Genomic DNA, 24,149 nt, shown 5'->3' with positions numbered 1-24,149 from the left:
AAACATAGAAATGAAGATTTATATGTGGACAGATTCAGAAATTGTATTACATTGGGTCAAGGCTGATCCGACAAAATGGAAACAATTTGTACGAAATAGGTGTCTAGAAATCCAAGAGAAAACTGATCCAGATTTTTGGAATTATTGTCCCAGCCATGAGAATCCTTCGGACTTATTGACGAGAGGACAAAAGGTAGAAACCCTTTCAAAAAATGAACTGTGGTGGTATGGCCCACCTTGGCTTGTCAAAGATAAGAACGTTTGGCCCAGATCTTCGAGAAATTTTAAGGAAGATGATAAAATAACAAATTCTGAGAAACGAAAAGGAAAGAAGCAAGAAATTTTAACAGCAAACTGTATTGTTGAAAATATCATTCCTATCGAGAACTTTAGTGACATAAAAAAGGTATATAGAATAACATCTTATGTTTTCAGATTTATCAATAATTTGAAAAACCCAAAACTAAGAAGAATTGGACCTGTTAAGGCTGAAGAGATGAATGAAGCAGAGAATTTCTGGATCAAGAAAACTCAAGAATAAAATTTTAGAGAAGAAATAAGGAAATTAAAGATGAAACAAAGCATACATAGTTCGAAAATATTTACATTAAATCCATTTGTAGACTCAAATGGAATACTCAGAGTAGGATGAAGGCTTCAAAATGCTGAGTTAAGCTATAATCAAACATACCCAGCAATACTACCTGAGAAATCTCATTTCACAGATTATATCATTAAAGATTGTCACGAAACGCACGCACACGCTGGTGTAGCTGAAACTTTAACTCAAATTAGGGGAAAATTTTGGATACTTAAGGGTCGACAGCGTGTAAAGAGTAATATTAATAAGTGTGTGATTTGCTACAGATTTAAAGCTAAGCCACTAAGTCAGGATATCTCTCCTTTACCAATCCAAAGAATAACAGAGGCAAATCCCTTCGAAGTTGTAGGACTTGATTTTGCTGATCCTATGAGTACAAAGGATGAAACTGGGAAAGCTTATATTGCTCTGTATACATGCGCTGTAACCAGAGCAGTGCATCTGGAGCTTGTGTCTAGCCAAACAGCAAATAATTTTCTTCTATCCTTTAATTGGATAATCCTTAGAAGATTTATTTCAAGAAGAGGAGTATGTCGAATAATATATTCAGACAATGCAAAAACCTTCAAAAGAGCAGACAAGGATTTACAAAAACTATGGAATACCATCAAGGACACAGAAGTTCAAAATTATTTTGGTAATAAAGGTATTGAGTGGAAATTCAATGTGGAGAAGGCGGCTTGGTGAGGCGGTTTTTGGAAAAGGCTTATTAGATCTATCAAGTCATGTTTGAAGAAAATACTCAGAAGGCTTCACTTAAATTTGAAGAGCTGGAAACAGTTTTAATTGAAATTGAGGCGACATTGAATTCCCGTCCACTGACGTATGTTTATAGTGAAGTTGGAGAACCAGAACCGCTGACGCCAGCTCATTTTCTAGTTGGACGAAGACTGACATCCTTACCATCTGGCAAAATTCTTGAACCTGATTCAAATAAAGAAAATTTAACAAGGCGATATAAATACCGGCTAAGGTTATTAGAAGAGTTTTGGAAAAGATGGAAAAGAGAATACTTACTTGAAATTAGAAACGTGAAACAAATTCAGAGAGGTAATGCCGTAAAAGATCTTTTGAAAGGCTCTGTAGTTCTAGTACATGAAGAAAAATTACCAAGATTATTATGGAAGATGGGAGTTGTACAGGAGTGTCATCCAGGACGAGATGGGAAAATAAGGGCTTGCACTATCCGTTTAGCTAATGGAACTCATCTTCGTGTCCTGTGCAGTTATTGTACCCATTAGAAATGACTTGAACTCTTTGAACTGAATACAATGAACTTAAATTGCGAACCCTGCATCTATGAACATTTAAACTTGTAGAACATTAAAAACATTTAGTGTTTAAAATAACTTCAGAATCCAATCCTTTGATGAACCAAGAGTTCATCGAGGGGGAGGATGTTACAAGGCGATATAAATACCGGCATTGTAGCTGGGCACGAGAGGGCTCAGCTACAATTTACTTTTAGCTTGTTATATTTTTCTTACCGCATTGCGGATTTTTGAGATAGATGTAGTGGCAACCAAAAAAAACATGATGAATGTTCTAATATAAGCAGACAATTGTTGTGAATAGCTGTAAATTAAGCTTCTGTGTGATAAAAATGAAAAGGAATTCCAAGCGTTCCTGTGGATATTCATTAAGAAAGGTAAGCAAAATTTCATTTATCGATGTTGTTAAATGTAAATAATAAGAATAAGGAAAAAGATCATAAGTTGCAACAGTCCCATCCTGGCTGATATCTACATGCATTATTATGAATCAAAATTGTTTGAAACTTTAAACTTCCCTGCATGGTTCTGATACGTAGACGATACTTTTACCCTGTTTGAAGGTAATAAAGATGATTTAAATAAAGTTCTTTTAACAATGAATTCTATTGATCCTGCTATTCAGTTAACTTTTGAACTTGAGACTTGCAATTCTCTTCCGTTTCTCGACATTCTGGTCACACGTAACACATCCAACTTCAGTACTACAGTTTACCGCAAACCTTCATCGGTTTGCCTTCCACCACACTTTAAATCATGTCATCCGACTAAACAAAAGTTAGCTTCATTTTATTCCTATGTTTTCCGTGCTCTTCAAGTTTGCTCCTCCAAACTAGCCCTTGATGAAGAACTGAATTATTTAAAAGCAATAGCTATTGACAGGGGCTTTTCACCCAACATTATTAATCAAGCAGTTAAAAAATTCTCATCTCAACACACTAAAAGGCCCACTCTTGTTTTAGGAGATTATAAAAATTCTGTTGTCATTCCTTTCTTTCCATCAATTAGCTATAAAGTTGCACATATTTTGCAGAAATTTAACTTTCGGGTTGTTTATTCTCCCATCAATAAAATTCCGAGTTCCATACTTAAGGACCCCATTCTGGATATGAATTCCTGGGGTATTTATAGGATTCGTTGCCAGTGTGGTTTAATTTACATTGGCCAAACTAAGAGAGCCTTAAAATTTCGCGTCAAGGAACATGAGGCATATGTTAGAAAAAAGAAAACACAGAAGTCTTCTGTTGCGCAACATTGTTGGTCCGAAAATCACACTTTCAATTTTTCTGCTGCGAAAATTATTCAAAAAATATCTTCCATTGGAGAACTGGATTTTCTAGAGGCATTTCACATTCATAAAAATCTTTCTATTCTAGTTAACGATCCTAATTCCAATCCAAATTTGCCTTCGGCCTTTAAAGAAATTATGTTTTAGTTCTGGTTTCACCAACAGATGGCTCCACTTGCTTATTCTTGTCCAGGCTTTCTTATCTTATCTAATCATTTTTTCCTATCTTGTTCATTTGCGGTTTTGCAGCTGAGGATGGTGGTTCGGTAAAACCATCGAAACTAGTCTTGTGGAAATTTTGTAAATATAACGCTGATTTTTGTTGTTTGCCTTCTGAATTAGTGTTAGTTAATCAGAGAGACTCTCAGCCCAGCAGGCGGACGCAACGAAAAATGGTGCACTTTGACGATTCTGAGTCATATCAGTTTTTATTAATTTACATTGGTAATTATGAGACTGTAAAGAGATAATGCGGATAAAATTAAAACAGAACAGATAACATCGTACAAAGCATACTTTTAATTAAGAAACTGAGTCTCACTGCAGATCAAATGTAGTTCGGAATCGAGAGCTTAAAATACTGACATTTTTTTTATACATGCTACACCGCTCTATATCGAACTGTATCAGAGATAATTTAATAGTTAATTTTCGAAAGTCACAAAATGCTGCCTCGTTCCATCTTGGAAAAAATCTGATTTGGGCACCACATGGCTTCCTTGTAAGACCTATTAAATTACACACATGTTCTATTTTGATGCATTTAATTTAAATTTATTTCCTCGAATTTCATTAGAGATATATTTCTCATTCAATTAATTCAGTTCTCACTTCGCGGCAAGGCAAAAAGTACATAAAAACTCAAAACATCTTAATTCAAAACTGAAGGACATAGAAAAACTCAAAACACCACACCAAATACAGTTAAAACAGTTTTAAAAATATTTACAATTAAAATTTTGTTTCTGGGTAAAAAGAAGCAATTTGGCCAGCGTATGAGAAAACAGATTTTTCTATTCACAAAACCGAAAGTTTAATTTAGGTCTCACTCGGTAAAAAGACATTGAAGGTGCAGAAACTAACTTGATTAACTATTCTGCTAAGTTTCAAATGTAAATAAATGGCTACTCCGTTAGACTTACCAGCACTTAAACAACTTTCAAATTGTTGATAGTTCTACCACTTTTGCATGCAGATTAACTAAAGGCATGAAAATCTTAACCGAAACATGCGAACAATATTATTCAATCACTTCCAAAGCGAAAAAATGCACAGTTTATTAATATATAAGAACAAAAAACTGAGCTCACCTAGCCGAGTAACAGAGTGTAACAAAGTATGTCTAGTCATAGGCCTTTTTAATTAACTTTTAATTACTTTATTTTAAAAGCATATATATATATATATATATATATATATATATATATATTTGTAATAATAAAATTTCATAGTCAAGAATACACTTAAAATTCTAACTGTATGTTCTTTTCATTTTTAATGGCGACTTTCTCTTATTTGAAAGTACGTGGAATTAAATCCACAGCCCTGTAGTCAAGTTGTTTTTCCCGCCTTTTCTACACGTGCAGGTTTAGAATGTTCTGAAAATATTTAAAGCGAACTGGATTGGTTGACGAGGCTGACGTCATTTCTTGGAAGCTCCGCCTTTCCAGAGGCTATAAAAGGACTCGCAAAAGAATATCGGGGGCTTTTCTTAAATGTCACGATGCAGTAAATTTCATACAAAAAGTTATTAGTAATTCTTTTTATTTACTCCGGATATCTGATTTTGTAACTACTATTTCTCCTGAATAATAATAAATGGATCCTGTGTTTTTTTAAAACTTATCGTCTGATAATTTAAGCTACGACTGAAGTTGGTACATCACACACACACACACATATATATATATACTTTTAGTTCCGCCGATTGCAACCAAAAAGGGAGGTGCACAACTACATGTTATAGGAGTCCCATATATAAAATTTCAAAGTTCTGAGGTTACTCGTTTCTGAGTTAGACGAGATACATGCATATATTTGTACGTACGTGTAAAAGTCACAAAAAATGTCTTCTGAATCTATTTTAAATCCACTTTTTAATCCATTTTGTGTACAAGAGACCTTTATTCTGTCCGTAAATACAGATATCACGAAAAAACATCGTTTAGATAGGTTCGAGAGAAGTCAAAATGGATATTTTCGTTGAAATATGATATCCGAAATTTTTCGCGATTACAATACTTTCTTTACTTCGTAAACAAGGAAGTAAAAAGCATTATGAAAGTAGTTGGAAAACTAACTAATGCGTTAATTATCAGTAGTATATATAGTTTTAATAATTTATGTTAGTTGACTTGTTAATTATTTTGTGTTTCAATGTAAAGACGAAAATTTACAATTTTTTTAAAGGCAAAATTTTATTTATATATTGTACAACAGGACTCGATTATTTATAACGATAATTATTTGGATGTCATTTTGAAAAAAATGTAGAAAATAATGGTGCTTTTTAAATGATATTCTAATTTTAAATTTTAGATTATTTTTGTAAAAAAGAAATTGAACTTCTTTCATAGATTTGAAAAGAAAAATATCAGTAAAAATTAGCTATGCTATCGTTACAGATAGTTTCCTATATCTATGCTATAGATTGTTTAAAAAATTGCTAAAAGTAATTTTTCTGATAAAAATTTAACATTTCGAAATTTCAAAACGCTTCAGAAGTGGCAAAATAACGCTTCTTTTCCAAATATAGTCGTTTTTACAATGTTTAACTGTCTATATCAATAACGAATTTTTACCAAAAACTTTTTTTTAAATGAGTAGAATGATTTGAAAGTTTTCTGCCTGAATTAGTTCTTGCTGGGACAAAAAGGGTACAAGTAACCTTCAATTTTCATGGCATTAGATTTGCACGATTTCGGTTTAACATGGTTGAAGAAGTGAGGAATAAATTTAACAGGAGTTTGAATTTTAACACTTTCGGGTCAGACAGTGTTAAAATTGTATTTTTGCCACCAAAAGTCGCTGATCTAAGCAAGGGTATTATTTCAACTTTAAAGCCATATTACTTGAAACATGTTTTCAAAAAGATTTTGGATGATTTAGACTCTGAAGATGCATTTAGTGTTACCCACGTTTGGGAAAAATATTCTATTCTAGATTGTGCTAAAATTATTACGTCGTTTCGGAAATCAAAAATTCTACCTTACATGCTTCTTGGAAATCTGTCAGGTGAGATGTGGTGGTTTTAAATGAAATGTCAAGCCAACATACAGAAAAAATGTTACAACATTACAAGATTCGATACATCAAATAGGAGAAGGATTCGATGATATGGCTTTAAATGAAACTGAAGAACTAATAGGCAAATAACTGAACTGAATGATGGTGAATTGATAGAACTTGTCATCGATTCCCCGTCCGGCGGGCCCACCAGCGGCCGAGCGGTAAAGTCGCTGAACACTGGTAGGTCGGTCCGAGGTTCGAATCCCGCGAACGGGCTGGCTGCATGAGCGTTTTCGTGGTTTTCCCCATGTGTAACGTGCATACGAAAAAGTCCTCCACGTAGACATCCCTCCCCTTAGGCAGATAGCCCTCGTGTGCTTTGCCATAACTCAACACACCACCAACCCCGTCCGGCGAGTCTGAAAAGATTATACGAGGCGTATTCGGAAACTAAGTACCGTTTTGGAAAAAAAAAATAATAATAATACAATTTTTTCGAATCCAATTTTATTTTTACATGAAAATACATGTCTTAAACTATTTTTCAACATAGTTTCCGCCAATAATCAAACACTTGTCATAGCGGGTGACCAGTTTTTGTATACCATCGTCAAAGAAACTTCCCTCCAGTTTCGATAACCACGACTCCACAGCATTTTTCGTGTCATCGTCAGATCCAAAGCGCTTGCCAGCAAGCTCGCGCTTCATGTGCAGGAACAAGTGATAGTCGGACGGTGCCAAGTCCGGGCTGTACGACGGGTGATCGAACTGCTTCCAACGAAACTGTCGAATTAACGATTGAGTGACACCAGCAGTATGGGGCCGAGCATTGTCATGGAGCAACACAATTCCTTTACTGAGCATTCCTCTTTGTTTGTTTTGAATGGCACGCTTTAGTTTTGTTAAAGTCTCACAATATCGTGCCGCATTAATGGTTTCACCTCTGGGAAGAAATTCAGTAAGCAAGACGCCTTTCCTATCCCAGAAGACAGTGCATATAATTTTTTGTGATGACATTGTCACTTTGAACTTTTGTTTTTTCGGAAAATGAGTGTGTCTCCACTCCATCGATTGTTGTTTCGATTCTGGTGTGAAATGACACACCCAAGTTTCATCACCTGTCACAATTTGGTTTAAAACGTTTTCTCCCTCATCACTGTACCGCGTGAGAAATGTCAGGGCACTACCAAGTCGCTTTGTTTTGTGAACATCAGTGAGCATTTTTGGAACCCATCGGGAACACAGTTTGCGATAATTCAAGCGGTCAGACAAAATTTCGAACAAAACAGTACGTGAAATTTGTGGAAATGCCTCTGAAAGAGTTGTCATTGTGAAGCGTCTATGCTCATGAATTGCTTCATCAACTTTCCTTACCAAATCATCGGTGACAACAGAAAGCCGACCACTCCGAGCCTCGGCGTGGACATTTGTTCGACCTGCATTAAACATTCTTACTCACTTTCTCACCATTCCATCACTTATCGCGTATTCACCGTAAACTTCTGTGACTTGACGATAAATTTCTGCCGGTTTAACATTCCTCGCGTTCAAAAATTTAATCACGGCACGAATCTCACAGTCAGCGGGAGAACTAATTGTCTTAAACATTTTGAATGTGCACAGCAAACTGAAAACACAACATAGAGCAACCAAAATGGCGACAATTGAAAGTCAGTGAACAAGAAAGACTAGTGCGCATGCGCGGGACGCCTACCACAGCGCTGCGACGGCGCTAGAATGAAACGGTACTTAGTTTCCGAATACGCTACGTAGATAAAGGATCTGGAATGCATAAAGATCTGAAAAATTTCTTTGCTGAGAATGGTCCGAACATGAAAATAAGTTTAAAGTTTGGAAGAGAATTGCGTAATTATCTCTATATCAGGAAATTTGTAAGGAACCAAATAACGATGTGATTACCTTTGTTTACGAATTCTATTAAAGTAGGTCCTGCCATACATCAAGAAGATGAGTACGAAAAGAATGAAAAACTGAGCAAATCAGCAACAGTAAGAAGAGCCGCCGTGTTATTAAGTGAAGATGAAACAGAATAAAAACATTTTTAATTTAAATTTTAATTATGCTATGTACAGAATTTTGTTGAATTAATATATTTTTATTTAAAAATGCATAAATTTAAAATGCATAAATGCATAAATGCATAAATTTAAATGCATAAATGTGCATACCTTTCTATTTTACAAAAAATAAATAATATTGTTTCATATGGATTTGGTGAATTTATTACATGAGTATTTTTTTCAATAACTGTGTAGACTCGAATTACACGATTTCCGTTTACACGGCATTTTCGGGGAAACCAATCTACTGCGTCAATCGAGGGTTACCTACAGAGTCGTTCCTAGCGGGGATGCAGCTCCAAAAAGTACGCGGGCAGCGAATATCAAGGGCGATTAGACTCTCGCGACACCACGCCTAAATATTTTAAATTCATTATAAGTACTTGTCATACGTAAGTACGTTTTTTACAATTTGTCATATGTAAGTAGTTAGTGAGTATGAGATGAAAATTTTATTAATCATTGAGCATTTTTTTGTTTTATATTTGGGGGGCGGCAAACTTAGGATAGTACACAGGCAGCCAATGGCCTAAAAACAACCCTGGTTATCTGCATATCTTTTTCTATTAATTGTTGTTTAAGCAGGGACGGATTAATCATTAAGCAATATAAACACAGGCTTAGGACATCATAAAAAGGTAGGGGCATCACGAAAAAGTATTCAGGAAAGGCAGCACCAAAAAACTTCCCATTTCAGGTTTCACCATGAAATGCGTGCAGCTAAACCAAAACCGAGAGAGAGAAGTAACGAAGAAAAACTAAATTAAACATACTTAAAGGGGACAACAAAGTCTTTTAAGAGCTTAGGGTCTCTAATAAAAAGGTGTTAAACTGACCCTGTGTGTAAGGGAGTGAAAGTATATTTTAATAGTCAAAATGAAGTAAGAAAGTCATGATGTGTATCCAACTCATCAGTCAGAAGACATGAATTTCACCAAGTATTTTAAATATATCAAAGCAACAAGGTAAAAATCTAAGATACTAAAACATATGGGGATCCTAATGCATAAAGTAAAAAATAAAAAAGTAAAAATGCATGGATTAATCTCCCTTGTTTGGAGCTCCATAACAGAACTTGTTTGGAAGTGTTTGGAACTTGGAAAAGTGTTTTGAAGCTCCGTATCTGGTCGATTAATTAGATAGCTTAAACAAGTTTCGTTCCGACTAATTCACTGAGACTAAGAACGCAGTAATTAATCAATCAAGTAATTAGGCAACGAATTAGTAGAATTAAGAGTCTCATTGAACTATCTCTTTTCCCTACTTAATTTAGTTCTCCAACACAAAATTATGAATTATGAAATATTTTTTAATAAACAAATTATAAAAACGTCCTTAAAAATTATACATAAAATTGTAAAATCCTGTGATCACACGAAAATGTCTTACAATGTAAAAAGGTAAAACAAAATACAAATTTCAAGATATTAGTCTGATTTAAAGTAAATAGAAGAGACAATAACAATAAATAGTGCAACTTAAAAAAGGAGTGTCTCAAAAGGACTGAAGAAAAAAAAAACTTTTTAGAAAATGTGTAAGTTTTAATTGAACGTGAGTACAATGCTTGTGAAACTTCATTTAATTAGTTAAAAATTAATAAAATGAAAATACGAGTTTTTCATGTCTCCAGCATCAGAAGACTTAATGGCGCTACAGTAGCGCCCGAACTAAAAGGTGGTGGACGATAATTCGTCATCACCAAGATTTGGCGACTGGGTCCCCTAATCCCCAGTCGACCTTTAAAAGGGATTTTTTTTTCCTTCCAATGGCAGTCATTTGCCTGTAACGGCATTGACTACTACTAAGGCCTGAAGTGGCGGCCATTTTACTGTGGAAGCACCTAATAGGCGGCCACTATTATCTCCTATGAAGGGACAGACAATTTTACATCCATGCCTTCTCTGGGATGCGAACCCGGGGCCATTTGGTATCGCATTCAGGCTCCCCTAACCACTATACCGTCTGGGCGGCAAAGGGGGGCGTATATAAGGTGTTTTCTCCCTCTTTTCCAGTGCCTTTCTAGTATAACTGGATGCATATTAAACGCGTATTCGGGAGGTCCGGAGTTTGAATCCCGGCGAAGGCACTGCACATTTTTCACGTCTCCATCATCAAAGAAACTAATGACTCTACAAATGAAATAAATAAGAGAAATTCATAAATGGATATCTAACTCAAATTAAGATTCCTAATGTATCTATTCGTTATTGCTTTACATTTTTTGCTTATAGAATTGAGCTTTGAGAAACAACATATGGAAACTAGTAACTGCAAAATACTGCTGAATCACCAAATATCATTATTTTAAAAATATTTTTGCAGCCTACAGCAGCTAATTTTTACCATTACGTATTATAGTTAAGGATATTCATGTACATATATATTTTGAAATATTTTTAATTCAGGATCTGAAGATCTTCTTTATAAGCTGCATTTGTACCCTGCTTTTCAGTAATTTTTGCGAATTTGTAAACGTTTTCACTATCCGCCCACAGTGAACTGCAAATGATACGTAGAAAACATTCTTAATGATCTAAATAATAGAATCCGTAACTACTATGTTTATAATCCCCACATAATTAAATTCTGAAGAAAATAGCAAATTTTTCTGCTCTAAGGAGCTATAAAAAAATGTTAAGGAAAATTAGGCTTAGTAGAAGAACTTAAAATATTTTTGACAGCTTATAAACAACGAATAACTTGCTGTAAGATTTATATTGTAAATATCCTGAACAGTATATTACAGTCAGTGGCGTAAATAAGGGTATGCAAGGAATGCTGTGGCATAGGGGCCCGAAGGCTTAAGGTGTCCTTGAATGTCCTGCTGAATGACAGTTATATGTCGCAGATAGGGAGTCCTTGTAAGCAGATATAACAGCTGAATTACGTGTTAAAAAAATGGTTATAGGCTTTAATTTTGATTCTCCTTTTAAATCATTAAGTATAACCGAGGCCAAACTACTACTAACAACATATAGTGAATTTGAGTTTCAGAAAGCAGCTCCTCCTTTTACTTTGTATCACGTGAAGAACATCAGTAAAAGCAAAAGACGAAAGTAAATGTCATGTGGCCGTCATCAGTCGACGAAAAAGGTGAGTGTCTGGTTGAAGGTCCAAATCAGTGAACTGAAGAATCTAGTATAAGTAAAAAATGTTAATAATAGAGAATGCCAGATGGATATTTGTGCTTTTCTCTGGGAAATGGAGAATATCTAAGAGAGTTGATGCAGTTGTTAGGATGAGTGAGAACTGAATAGAAGGAATTTCTGGCAAGTTTTTGAATATAATCTTGAATTGTATCTACTTTGAGATCACGGTGGATATAGGAATTTGGAATGAACAATGGCGCGTTGATGATCTCTCCGAGTGCTTTGTTTTGAAGAATTTGGATGTGTTGAAGGTGAGTTTACGCAGCGTGGCCCCAGACAGGACTAGCATAGAGTAATGCTGGTCGAAGTATAGATTTATATAAGAGGAGTTTATTAGAAACGGACATATGACTTCTTCTGCCAAGAAGTGGGCGCATAGTTGCAAGCGTGATATTGATTTTTTTCACAGTTTCCCTAAGATGTTTCTGAAAAGTCAATTTTTTATCAAGAATGACTCCTAGATATTTAACTTCGTCAACCCAGTCAATTTCTTCATCAAACAGAAGAGGTCTAGGTGGAATGAAATTTGTTTGACCTTTGCGAAAAATTATTGCTTTTGATTTTTCGGTATTAACTGCAATCCTGCAAAGAGTGAGCCAATTTTTTAGATGATTGAGGTAATGTTGAAGAAGGAGCTGGACATCAGTAACAGTAGAAGCTTCGGTCATAATTGCAGTATCATCAGCGGAAAGAGCAATGGTAATTTGTAAGTACTTAATAATATCGTAAATTTAAATGTTATATACATATGGAGAAAGTACAGATCCTTGAGGTACTCCAGCGAAATCTTTTCTAGTGGAAGAAACAGAACTGCCAATCTTCACTGCAAAGATTTTGTCTTGGAGATAGGAAGCAATTATCTAATACAATGATCGAGGATTTTAACTTGATAAGTTTGTATATAAGTCCCCGGTGCCATACCCTATCAAAAGGTTTCGCAATATCAAGGAAAATGGCTCCGGTAGGGAACTTACAATTGAAACCGTCAGTAATATAGTTGATGACACGAAGCAGCTGGTGATTAGTACTGTGAAGATGACGGAAGCCAAACTGTTCGTCTGGAATGTAGGAGCTCTGTGGCATAATTTCATTAAGATGATAAAGAATAACATGAGGACAGACTGTTGTTCGGGTTTATTGTGAGAACAAGTTCTGAATTTGTTGAGGCGAGTACGTGACAATGGCTGCAAAAATTAAGTATAATTTCAAGTATTCTGTCAATAGCTAGAAGTAGCGAAAGAAAATGGGTGTTGTTTATGTTGAAGAAATTTTTAGTCTACATACACAACTTCACTAAAATCTTTTAGTTTAGTGACTCAAATTTATAAATAATAATGATACTAAATATAAGACACAAATAAACCGGTAAGTCAGGGCTAACTCTAGCGTTGACAATATTTAACGGAACAACATTAATCGCCAATCTTATGACCACCCATCAACAATGAAGGAATATTACAATAGTGTATAACAGATGCCAGCCTACGCTAGCGAATCATATCACTGCGCATGCGTGAAGCGTTAGCCCGCAGAACTGAACGCTACTTTGAACTAGGAAATGAAGTGAAGGTGTATTGTTTTGGTGCGTTTACTTTCGTAAATATTAAGATATTATTTTTTAAAATTTATTAGTGTAAGAGAAAAGATTTTTTTAAGATTCAGTAATGTAATAAGAAATAAGAATGTTCCATGTAACATTATGATTTCGCTGATTGACTCGACTCTAGCGTGATTATAGGTCTTAGTTAATTTTAACCTTGATAGCCGAAAGAAAAAAATTCAGTGAATTTAATTTTTGAAATGAAGGAATATTACGCTAACTAATCAAATAAGGAAAATTAAATTTTGCTTGTAAGAAATTTAATCTTGATTTAACTCGCATTAATTATACACACACTTAACAGCTCACATTTGTTTAGATACTGCATTTTAAAAACATTATTTTATCATCTTTTATGGTTTGCAAAAATGCGTAATTAGGTTGTTGCAGTATACGAGAATCGCAGTTATTTTAAATTAAATGTATTTATCTATTAGGCATTATGTAATAATATAATAGAAAAATCTATGTATTTAATTGTATAATTTTTCTGCAGATTTTGTTACTTTGGAGAAAAATGTTAGCAGTAAAGCGCTGTGTATCATGTTTGAAAAGTAAAGTAAGTTCTCTCCTATCGTACTTAATTTTTTTACACTTGCATTTTCCTGTATTATATCTGAGGTATCTACTTTAAAATATTTCTTCTAAATTTGATCTAAAGTATATTAATATTAAAAAAAAATCTTGATTTTAATAAACGTATTTAATGTTATTGAATCTTAAGGTATTAATCGATGGCTAAATAAATTATTCTTATATAGTGGAAAAAAGTCTTAAAGCTTGTGAATGTTATATTAATATTTTATCTCACTAAATGGGGAAAATTTCAAATATATTTTGTCTACTTAAATTGAATCGGAAGATGTAAAAAGGGGCTATAAGACAAGAGCCAGATTTTACAGGAACAATAAAAAGCTATTCTATTCCTCTTAAGAATGTCAGAAGATGTTTGAAAAGTGCTGAATTACATGGATCCTAGTTACATCAATCTCATAATTTTTTGTTATTAATTTCTGATGTTTTTGTGAATAATGGGATTATTATTATTATTATTATTATTATTGGCTCCTGCAAAATTTGACGTTTGTCACATAGCACTGTTTTACATCTTCCAGTTCACTATTAGTTACTATGCCCACCATTATCAGAAGTTGTAAAACAATTGCTTGGTAGTTAATTTGGTAAAAGTATATTTACTGATAAAGTTTGGTGAAAATTGGCGATTTTTGGTGGCACATGGATACCAAGTTTGTGCAATTCTTTGACTTGTTATTTCGGCTTTGTGTAGCAGTGATTTTAGCACTAAAAATCACCGCTACACAAAGACAAAATAAAAGGTCAAAGAATTGCACAAACTCCATATCCATGTATACATTGACCTATTTTCACTTTAAAAAAAATCACAGAATTGCACAAACTAGGCATTGCACACTCCCTTGACTTTATCCATGTACATGTCGACCTATTTTCACTTAAAAAAACTTCAGAGAATTGCACAAACTTGACATTGCACACTTCCTTGACTTAGCGATAAATGAAACAACAACTTTGCGATAATACAAAAAGTACACTTAAGTCTACTCTAATTTTGAAAAGTATTCTTGGTAAAAGCACTACTGGAAGGACATCTGTTTAGTCTGTCTTTTTTTGGATTAAAGTACCTTTCCGTCCTCCCCTCCCCCAAATTTTTTTTTGGTCCAATGAGATGTAATATACATTAATTTCCCAAGTAAATCATATATGTGTACAATGTAGCTTATATGTATGTCTGCTATGTAGTATCATGTAGTTTTATCTTCATCTCTTATGCTAGATAGTAGGCCATGACACTGAAAGTAACTTCGAAAATAACTTTCATAGCACTTATTTAGGGCAATGTACGGGTTTTCATCCGCAGAGAACCCGTTGGTGCCATTGCATTTTTATTCGCCGTGTTTAGTGTATGTAAATTCAAGTTAGCAGACAAAACAATATATTAAGCATATGGTAGTAAACATTCACGGATATTAAGCATGTAGATGTCAAACTAACTGTTTAAATATGATGTATGAAAATAAATTTGTATTAAATTCAAGTTAGCACAGAAAAAATATGTTAAACGTAATGGGAAGTAAAAATTCATTTAAAAAATAAAAATTAGTATTCTCATACTTACGTTTACATTATACTTATATGTATTTGCTCTAATTCATATAGAATACTAATATTTCTATTACAAGTGTCTTTTTTCATTTTTAAGTATTTTGCTTGTTGACTGATGTATTTCCATGCCCATGTACTAAATTAATTAGAGCCCATGTAATAAATTAATTAAAGAGCCATGCCCATGTAATAAATTAATGAATGCATGACTTTAGTACATCCATTTTACATAAAGTTTTCAGTATTTTTTTTTTTTTTTTCAATTTATTTGCATACAGCTTAAAGCATTTTACGTTGAAACAAATACCTGTCTTTTTCATAATATATTTTACAATACAAATAACCTTCAATAGTAATCAAATTTTCTTCAGTAGCATTGTTAATAAAAGTAGAACTAAATTATTTTATTATTTTTCAAGAGTCATTTGAACTGTATTCCTTACACCAGTAGTGGTTTGCTAATTTTGATGATCATGGGGATGCATCAAACTATTCTGTCATCTTAGATAATCAATAATATTTTTTATTTCAATTTAATCAGCTATTTATGTCACACCTGCCATTCTCTGAAAGATTATTGTTAGAAAAGCATTAACAATATATCATCTTGTTAAAATTTTACGCCATAAAAATTTACGCCATAATTTTAGATGACAATAACCAATAATAAAAATAAAAGCATTACTTATTTAGGCTGATCTTTAGAATGTGGTAACTGGTAGTTTGGCGACATTTTAGAGGCGATAAAGGTTACTACCTGGGACTTTGGTTATAATGTGAGCAGTACTCAGTTCTGATTACGCATTATTTTGTGTGAGGGAAATGAGAGATCATGGGATATGTCATGTGATATTAATGGACGAATTCTTTAATCGGAAAAGGGGGGAAATCGGGAAAAAATCTGGAAATTTTGTATTTGGCATTATTTTGTGTTGTGTGAAACAGTGTTCGTTAATTTTTGGATCCCATGGCCCTAACTAAAGTGAATTCAAAATAGGTATTCAGTGGGATTGAAAGGGGTAGTAATAAGTGTTTCTTTAAGGTTGTGCGAGATAGAAGTAAACAGGGTTGCCACGCTACCTGGAAAACCGGGAAAAGTCAGGGAATTCGAAAATTGACCAAAAAATTCAGGGAAAAGTCAGGGAATTTAAGTATTTTTGTCAAAATCTGGAAAAGTCAGGGAAGTTCATACAATGATCCCGCCAAAAAAAGCGATTTTTGCGCCGACGTCGGAAGAGATAACTTTTTTGGCGAATTGCCTATCACGTGAGTGTCTGCTGGCATAGAGCCAATTTTCGCAGCTCCAATTTGATTGCCTTTTAAAAAGGCAAAGCAAGTTTCCCGCAACTTTTGGTTTCCAGTATTCTCGAGAATCGCATGTGCAGTGCATGAACTAAAGAAAGTACCTGTTCTCGTATAAAACAAAATGGGTTTAATCTTAGTATACGGTACCATGGAGGTTAGAATCAAAGAATATGTATTGTAAAGAAGGAAAACCTCTCTGCAACAGACGTGGTTCCGTTCCATCATAGAGGGAAACAGCTGTGCATGCGTGATATATCTGCCGCCAAAGCTGGAAACCTGTGTCGAAGTTCGAAGGTCACGTTATCAAGAGTTCATTAAATGAATATCCTTTAAAATTTCTTTAACCACTTGCGCTAAAAAGACGTGCATCGAGATGTTTTTGTCTCAAACTGCGAGCGACGTGAACACCACGTCGATAAGCATTTATCGCAAAAATGAAAATAACATGGTGCACACGTCGCCTAACAACGAGATTGTTTATTTCTCGAGTTACAGCTCTGGATTGCACTCGCAGATGCGGAGCGAGACACTTTACCACTTGCTATATTGTAGCGCACGGCACAAGAAAATATTTTTTGGCGTAGTACATAATAATAAGTAAATTAATTCATAGGTTAGTAATTTTCAGGGTGGGGGGAAACTACGAAAATCCGTTTTTAAAATTATTGCGAAAAATCCAAGAAGAAACGTCCTATGATAAAACGTTTCTTCTTGGATTTTTCGCAATAATTTAACCCCTTAACTGCCGTGGGCGTATATATACGCCTTGCTCAGCCGATGCGTTAACTGCCCCAGGCGTATATATACGTCCTTCCAAACTGCTATCATTTGCTTTGCGCTGCTACACCTAAAATTATTCGCAAAGTTAACGCATCGGCTGTGCATCTGGGGCAGTTAACGCATCGGCTGAGCAAGGCGTATATATACGCCCGCGGCAGTTAAGGGGTTAAAAACGGATTTTCGTAGCTTTCTTTTTGTCAAAGAGCATTTCTTCTTAACACGTTTCTCAATTTCCGGTACACATCGCGGAGAGGGAAATTCTGGCCGCCAGGTTCCGTCGCCAAATCCCTTGGCAAATTTTCTTCTTTACATAGACCAAAGAATTAGAGATTCTTTGCATAGACGTTTTTTGGTTAAAATAATCTCCATGTATGGATTTGGCGACATGATGATGCGCAGTAAACGGGTCATTTTGGTCTTGGCGACAATTTTCAAAATCGTGCCAAAGCCTTACCGTATACTAGAATTTTACTGCAAAATCTTTTTAAACTTTTCTTTTTAATAAATACCTTGCCATTTTGCAGTAAAATAAAAAATAGTAATCTGTCATCTAGGCTAACCATGTAATATAACTATATTCGCTAAAATATCGTTGATTATTCTAATTCAATTTTTAAGTAATTATCTTTATTTTTGTTATTCGTATAACTTAATGATGCTTCTTCCCTCTAAATTTATTAATTATTAGTAAATAATATTTTTAAATTTCAGGAAATTTTCTCTGGCATAATCTTGAAATGAATTCTAGCAGTATGATGACATACCATTACAAAATTTAATGCACATATTTTTTTCTTATGTATGCTGCGAACTAAATATAAAATACCTCAATTTATTAAAATAGATTTCTTTGTTTCGTTTAGCTACAGAATGTTTGCAAAAAAAGCCTTATTTTATTCCAGATTGGGAAGATTCTAATCTCAATCTTCAATGGAGAAAACAACAACTATTATAATTATATTTGTGTTTTCAAGTGTTAAGGTGCTTTTTAAGAACATACCTCACAAATTAAATTTACCTAAAATCTAACCTAACTATTTAGCATTGCGTTGTGATTTATAAGGACCGGATTAGCCTCGTGTTGAACTGGTGATGATCATGAGTAATAATTAAATAAAACATACATTTCTTATCCAATGTATATATCTTAAATTTTCTTAAGTTTCTTAAGTGGAAAAGTAAACAAAATTATCAAACAAAGTATACCAAGAATAATTAAGAATAAATGTCCTCTGGGATTTATTGAATAATTAAGTGAATTTGCTACACAATACAAGTAATACCATAATTTACCTCTTAGCGTAGCCAACGTACATTACGCGGATAGACTGGAATTTTCTTGAAACGCACCTGGAAAAGTCAGGGAATTTCATTCTCCTGTTTGAGTGGCAACCCTGAGTAAAGATGTTTTATTAAGTTATTTATTTTACCTGGTACCTTGCTGTGAACTATAAGTATGATTTTAAAGATCCTGAAACAGAAATAAGAAATGTTTATCGGACACTTAATCAAGATTCTGAAGAAGATTAGGTAAGTTAGTATTTTTAATTATTTGAGGATATTATTTTTATGCATTGTTCTAAATGTAAGGTGGAAGTAAAGTAATTTGGTATTATTGGGAAAATTGTTATTAGCAATGATTTAGTTTAAAGTAATTAGGATTGTAAGCTAATTTTTATTAATTTAATGTATGTGCTTATTTATATTTTAAGTAGTGTTTTTCAATTTAATTATATTTTAATTAAATGATAGTTATTTTGTGAATTTTATGTTTGTAGGAATTTGGTATACATTTTAGTTGAAGTAAACGTGCATGGAAATAATTTAAATATTTGACACTAAGTATTTGTAATGTTTGCGGTATGAATTCGTTGGTGACGTTTATAATATAATAGATAATTTAGAAGTAAAAGTTTTTGGATATTTTATTTATTTTATACGTGGAAATGTTCATATTTGGAAAGAGTATATACTTTTTTGTTATTAGGTAATTTCATATACAGTCAAAAGTCGTTAATCGGGACTTCGGAGCTTCCGAATTATCGATTTTTCCGGGTTATAGATCATCAGTTTAAATCGCGTAAGATGGCATGCAGAAATTCCAAAATTAAAAATATGAAACTGTAATTTATGAAATAAAGAACAATTATGATCTAAAGGGTATCAAAATTTACAAAAAAAAAAAAAAAAAAAAAGCTTAATATTTATTTGTTTACTTTATTAAACATTTCTTTCAATGTAAGTTGTTTAAGTTGCTTCGTTTTATGTGATAATACTTTCTCTTTAATTCTATAAACAGACATAATTTTTTGTTCACTTACAAAGTTCCGCTGTTCAAGTCCCGTTAATTGCTGTGCCGAGAATACCGACTAACTTGTCAATCGAAATTTTTTCGTTTTCACTAACCTCTCTGTCACATTCTTCATGTCTTTAACCATTTTTTGCAGCAATTCCACTTTTTGTTTGATGGACATCGAAACATACTTTCGTTTTGTACGATCCTTTGGGAGCTCCAGAATCAAAAATTCTATTTGACATAATCGAAAGTTCAAGTTTACTTTTATAGTATTGCTCTTACAGGCTGCAAAAAATAATAAGCCAGATCCAATTCGAAAATTAAGGAACAACGCAATCATCAACATTAACTGAAATAGATAATTAGATAATTTTAGCTTACACCGTCCGTTATACATATAACGCGCACGCGAAAACGTATTCTGCACTTGCGCACACGCAAATGCGCAGTCGTAAGAGGTCTTACGCGCACGCGTAAACGCCTATGCGCATGTGTCAACGCGGCGCATGCGCAGAACGTTTTTAGCTTTGAGGTCCGGATTATAGATCATTCCGAATTATGGGTGCTAGAATTAACGACTTTTGACTGTATGTTCTTTTTAACGGGTTTAAAGATTCAGAAAATTGTCATGCATTTTCGTGAAATTTTTCTAATTTATGAGGAAAAAGGAGTGTACATGGATATGGTGAAGAGTGTGCGCAATGCCATTTTTGTGCAATTCTGGGATTTTTTTTTAAGTAAAAATAAGTCGACGTGTACATGGTTTAGTGATTTTTTAATTAAATGATAGTTATTTTGTGAATTTTATGTTTGTAGGAATTTGTTATACGTTTTAGTTGAAGTAAACGTGCATGGAAATAATTTAAATATTTGACACTAAGTATTTGTAATGCTTGCGGTATGAATTTGTTGGTGACGTTTATAATATAATAGATGATTTAGAGGTAAAAGTTTTTGGATATTTTATTTATTTTATATGTGGAAATGTTCATATTTGGAAAGGATATATACTTTTTCGCGATCAGGTAATTTCATATATGTTCGTTTTACCGGGTTTAAAGATTGAGAAAATTGTCATGTATTTTCGTGAAATTTTTCTAATTTATGAGAAAAAAGCAGTGTACATGGATATAGTGAAGAGTGTGCGCAATGCCATTTTTGTGTAATTCTGGGATGTTTTTTTAAGTAAAAATAAGTCGACGTGTACATGGTTTATGTGTATGTGTTATTTTGAAAAACGCGTAAGGAGTATGGTATTGTGCACTTTTTCCCAATTTTGCAGTGAATATTTGTCATGATTAAGCAGTTTTGTTAGATAAAATTTCTAGCATAAGTGTAATTCGGCTAGTAGATTGTTGGAAGAAGTGTTCAGTAGATAAAAAGAAAAGAAACATGTCTTTACTTCGTGAAGACAAAATGGCGGCGGGAAAAAAAAAAAATAGAGGGTTGCTGTAGGAGAGTTGGTCGCCCAAAAATCGCCAAGTTACCATAATGTAAAGTTCAACTCTTATTTATTTAAAATGTTCATGCACATTTTTGCAGCCTATGAAAGCAAATTATTTTAGGGGTTGGAAACCTCATGGTTCTGCGTGCTTACAGCTGTTAATAATTAAGAACACAACGTGAACAGCCGTGTTACAAATTAGCATTAACCTCTCCCACCATATTTTCTTCCTTTGATCCGGAACTGACGAGCTGAGAACCGACAGCTATCGACGAAAACTTCTTTTTAATTATATGAAAATATTTCTATGTATTCGTTGTTAAAAAATTCAGAAAAAATAATGTGGAAAATCAGAAAAAATAGTAAATAAGAGAAGATTAATATAAATCTCTAAATGCGAACAACCATAGTGATAATTCAAGAAAATGAACACAAGAGGAATGGTTGCAACCTTCGAACAAGTGAATGGGATGAATCTGCTAGGTTACCAGGTTTGAACTATTATCGCCAAAGTTGGCAATGTTTACATTTACCGGGTTCTTTGCAGAAGTGCTTCCCAATGTAGAACTGCTTTCAAATGCATCTTTTTTTATAAAATGGATAGAATTATCAAAAGTTGTTTAATAATATGCTCGTTAAATGTAAATTAATAAAAATAAATAGCACTACTTCTCGCTTGAAATCATGCTGCACCAATAAGAAGACACATTATAAGCTATAGCAACCCAGTTGCATGAATGATACGAAAGCAATTTCGCTTTCAAAACCATCTTAACTTTTACTACCTTTCTGTGCTGTCACTCACTGTAGCCCATTTGAAAAGAGAAATATTTTTTCTTTATTGTTAACTTTTAAAATGCAAGCAGCAATTTATGGGAGCTGCCATGTCTACGAAACACACGTTTGTTTGTTTACATTGTGTTTGGCACTTCAGAATAAAAGGACTCTTCTGATTCACCTAGTTTTACTAGCTGAAAATGAAAGCACCTTAGTTTATTGCAATCAGTATATCTGTTGCAATAAACTCAGAGTCTACAAGCAGTCAGACTTAAGTAGTATAAGAGGTGTTGTTCAATACATAGTATGTTCCTTTCTCTTTAGGATTCGTATCTGCTTATATGCAGAGAAACTAAGTATTTCATAAAAAGTTAAAATTACCGTCATGAGATCTAAAGAGAAAAGGTTGTCACAGAACATTTAAACTTGATTGCATTTAAACTTCAAGTCATGAATTACACATCAGAGCACACAAATAAAGCAGCTGAAATGCATTTTGGCCCACCTCTGACTGAGAAGATGATACAAGAATGGAGGAAGCCGAAGATGGATTTAGTGATTGCAGATAGGAGTAAAAGATGTACGTTCATATGCTCATAAAATGGCCAGAGCTTGAGGAACATGTTAAGAACAGGATAAAGAATCAGAGGAAGAACAGGATTACTGCTTCACCGAAAATAATTTGCAGGAAGAAAATTAGCTATAGATATGTCTTTGGTGCGAGAGATTCATGAAGAGATATGATGTGTGCATGTGCAGCACTATAATAGCACAAAAACTGCCACTTGAATATGGAAGAACGATTGTAGAATTACACAAATATGTCATAACTTGAGAAAAAAGATGTGTTTTGAGATAGGACAAATAGGAAAAACGTATGAGGTACTCTTGCTATTTGATAGCCATCAAATAGAACAATGGATGTTAAAGGTGCTGAGATAGTAATGATAAAGACTTCTGATAACAAGAAGATGCACTATATTGCTCTTGTTGCCTGTTGTGCTGATAGATTCAAATTCTTTTATTAATCTTTAAATTAAAAATGCTGCCTAAATGTGCAATTTCACATGGAATTTATATTCGTGTTCATCCCAAAGGATGGATTGATGGATGGAGAGGGTATGAAGCTGTGGTTATGGAAGGTGTCAATACAGGCATCCAGGTGGACTTCTAGAGGAATCATCTTGGTTAGACTATATTTAAGGATGCCCCTTGGATTATTGCTAAGTTGTTTTATTTATTGCCTAGTTGTTATTTCATTTATGGTAACCTGAGTGGTTGAATGTTATGGAAACCCTATTATGACGTAATGGGTTGCACAATGGCAGTGAATTTGAATGATTGGAAAAGATTTGTAAGGGCTTGTTTGTGTGTTGGATGTTGGTTAGGAAGTGCATTGGTTATTTTGTGGTTTCCATAGCCAAATGGCTGAATGTGGTAAGATTAATATGAAGTTTCTGTATGATTTGGAATGAAAGGGGGGAAAGCATTAATTGACTGGTGTGTAAATGAAGGTTTACTTAGTAGCCATTAAGTGACCTGTTTGTACAAAGGAAATACGTATGGTTGAACATTGGAGGATATTTTTTACTCTTATTTTTTTTAAAGTTATTTGGCAACACCAGTATGCAGATTCTATTTCCGATAATTTTAACGAATTACAATTACGTGTTCTGTGTTTATTGTATTATAAAAGAATTTTGTGTATGAAATGTTCTGTGTATATTGTATTTTAAAAGAAAATATATTAATTGATTATGAAAAAAAAATTTCCTCATTTTAATATATTTTGAATTCATATTATAAAACAAGTAGCTTTATATAGCTTTTCAGTGGGCACAACTCTTGTTTCACACGAAAATGAAACTATTTTGAAGACCTCAATTCATTAGGCTCATTTTAATAACATTTCAAATTATTGGATATCTTGGTCTGAAATTTCTATGATGTTTCTTCCCATTATTTCTTAAATAGGCATTTTTAAATATACTAATAATTTCAAAATTTTAATTATTCACTGTAAATATAATTAAAATATTTTGTTTATAAAATCTTTACTAATTGCTTGTTCAATTTAAACATTTAGAATTCATTATTTCTTCCAATGCGTTTCTTTGCTGTGGATATTGAGAAACCAGTAACAGGTAAAGGAAATATTTTTTTTATTGTATTAGTTATTTTTATTAC

General features: G+C 33.5%; 1 protein-coding gene across 4 annotated transcripts in view; it reads left to right on the top strand.

Moving 5' to 3' along the window:
• Nucleotides 1-24,149, top strand: part of mRpL4 (mitochondrial ribosomal protein L4) — a 137,824-nt gene that overhangs the window by 62,784 nt on the left and 50,891 nt on the right. Inside the window, exons 1-3 of one of the 4 annotated variants that reach the window (XM_035370313.2) lie at nucleotides 13,138-13,200; nucleotides 13,715-13,777; nucleotides 24,049-24,106. In XM_035370313.2, the coding sequence (XP_035226204.1) occupies nucleotides 13,736-13,777; nucleotides 24,049-24,106 (100 nt within the window). In that variant the 5' untranslated portion in view covers nucleotides 13,138-13,200; nucleotides 13,715-13,735. The other 3 variants (XM_035370314.2, XM_035370312.2, XM_035370311.2) reach the window with 3 other exon arrangements.

The sequence above is a fragment of the Stegodyphus dumicola genome, chromosome 12 (assembly GCF_044657685.1).
Source record: "Stegodyphus dumicola isolate Sdum_Otavi_A_Nest chromosome 12, ASM4465768v1".
NCBI classification, from domain to species: domain Eukaryota; kingdom Metazoa; phylum Arthropoda; class Arachnida; order Araneae; family Eresidae; genus Stegodyphus; species Stegodyphus dumicola.
This window is presented reverse-complemented; position numbering and strand designations above follow the sequence as displayed.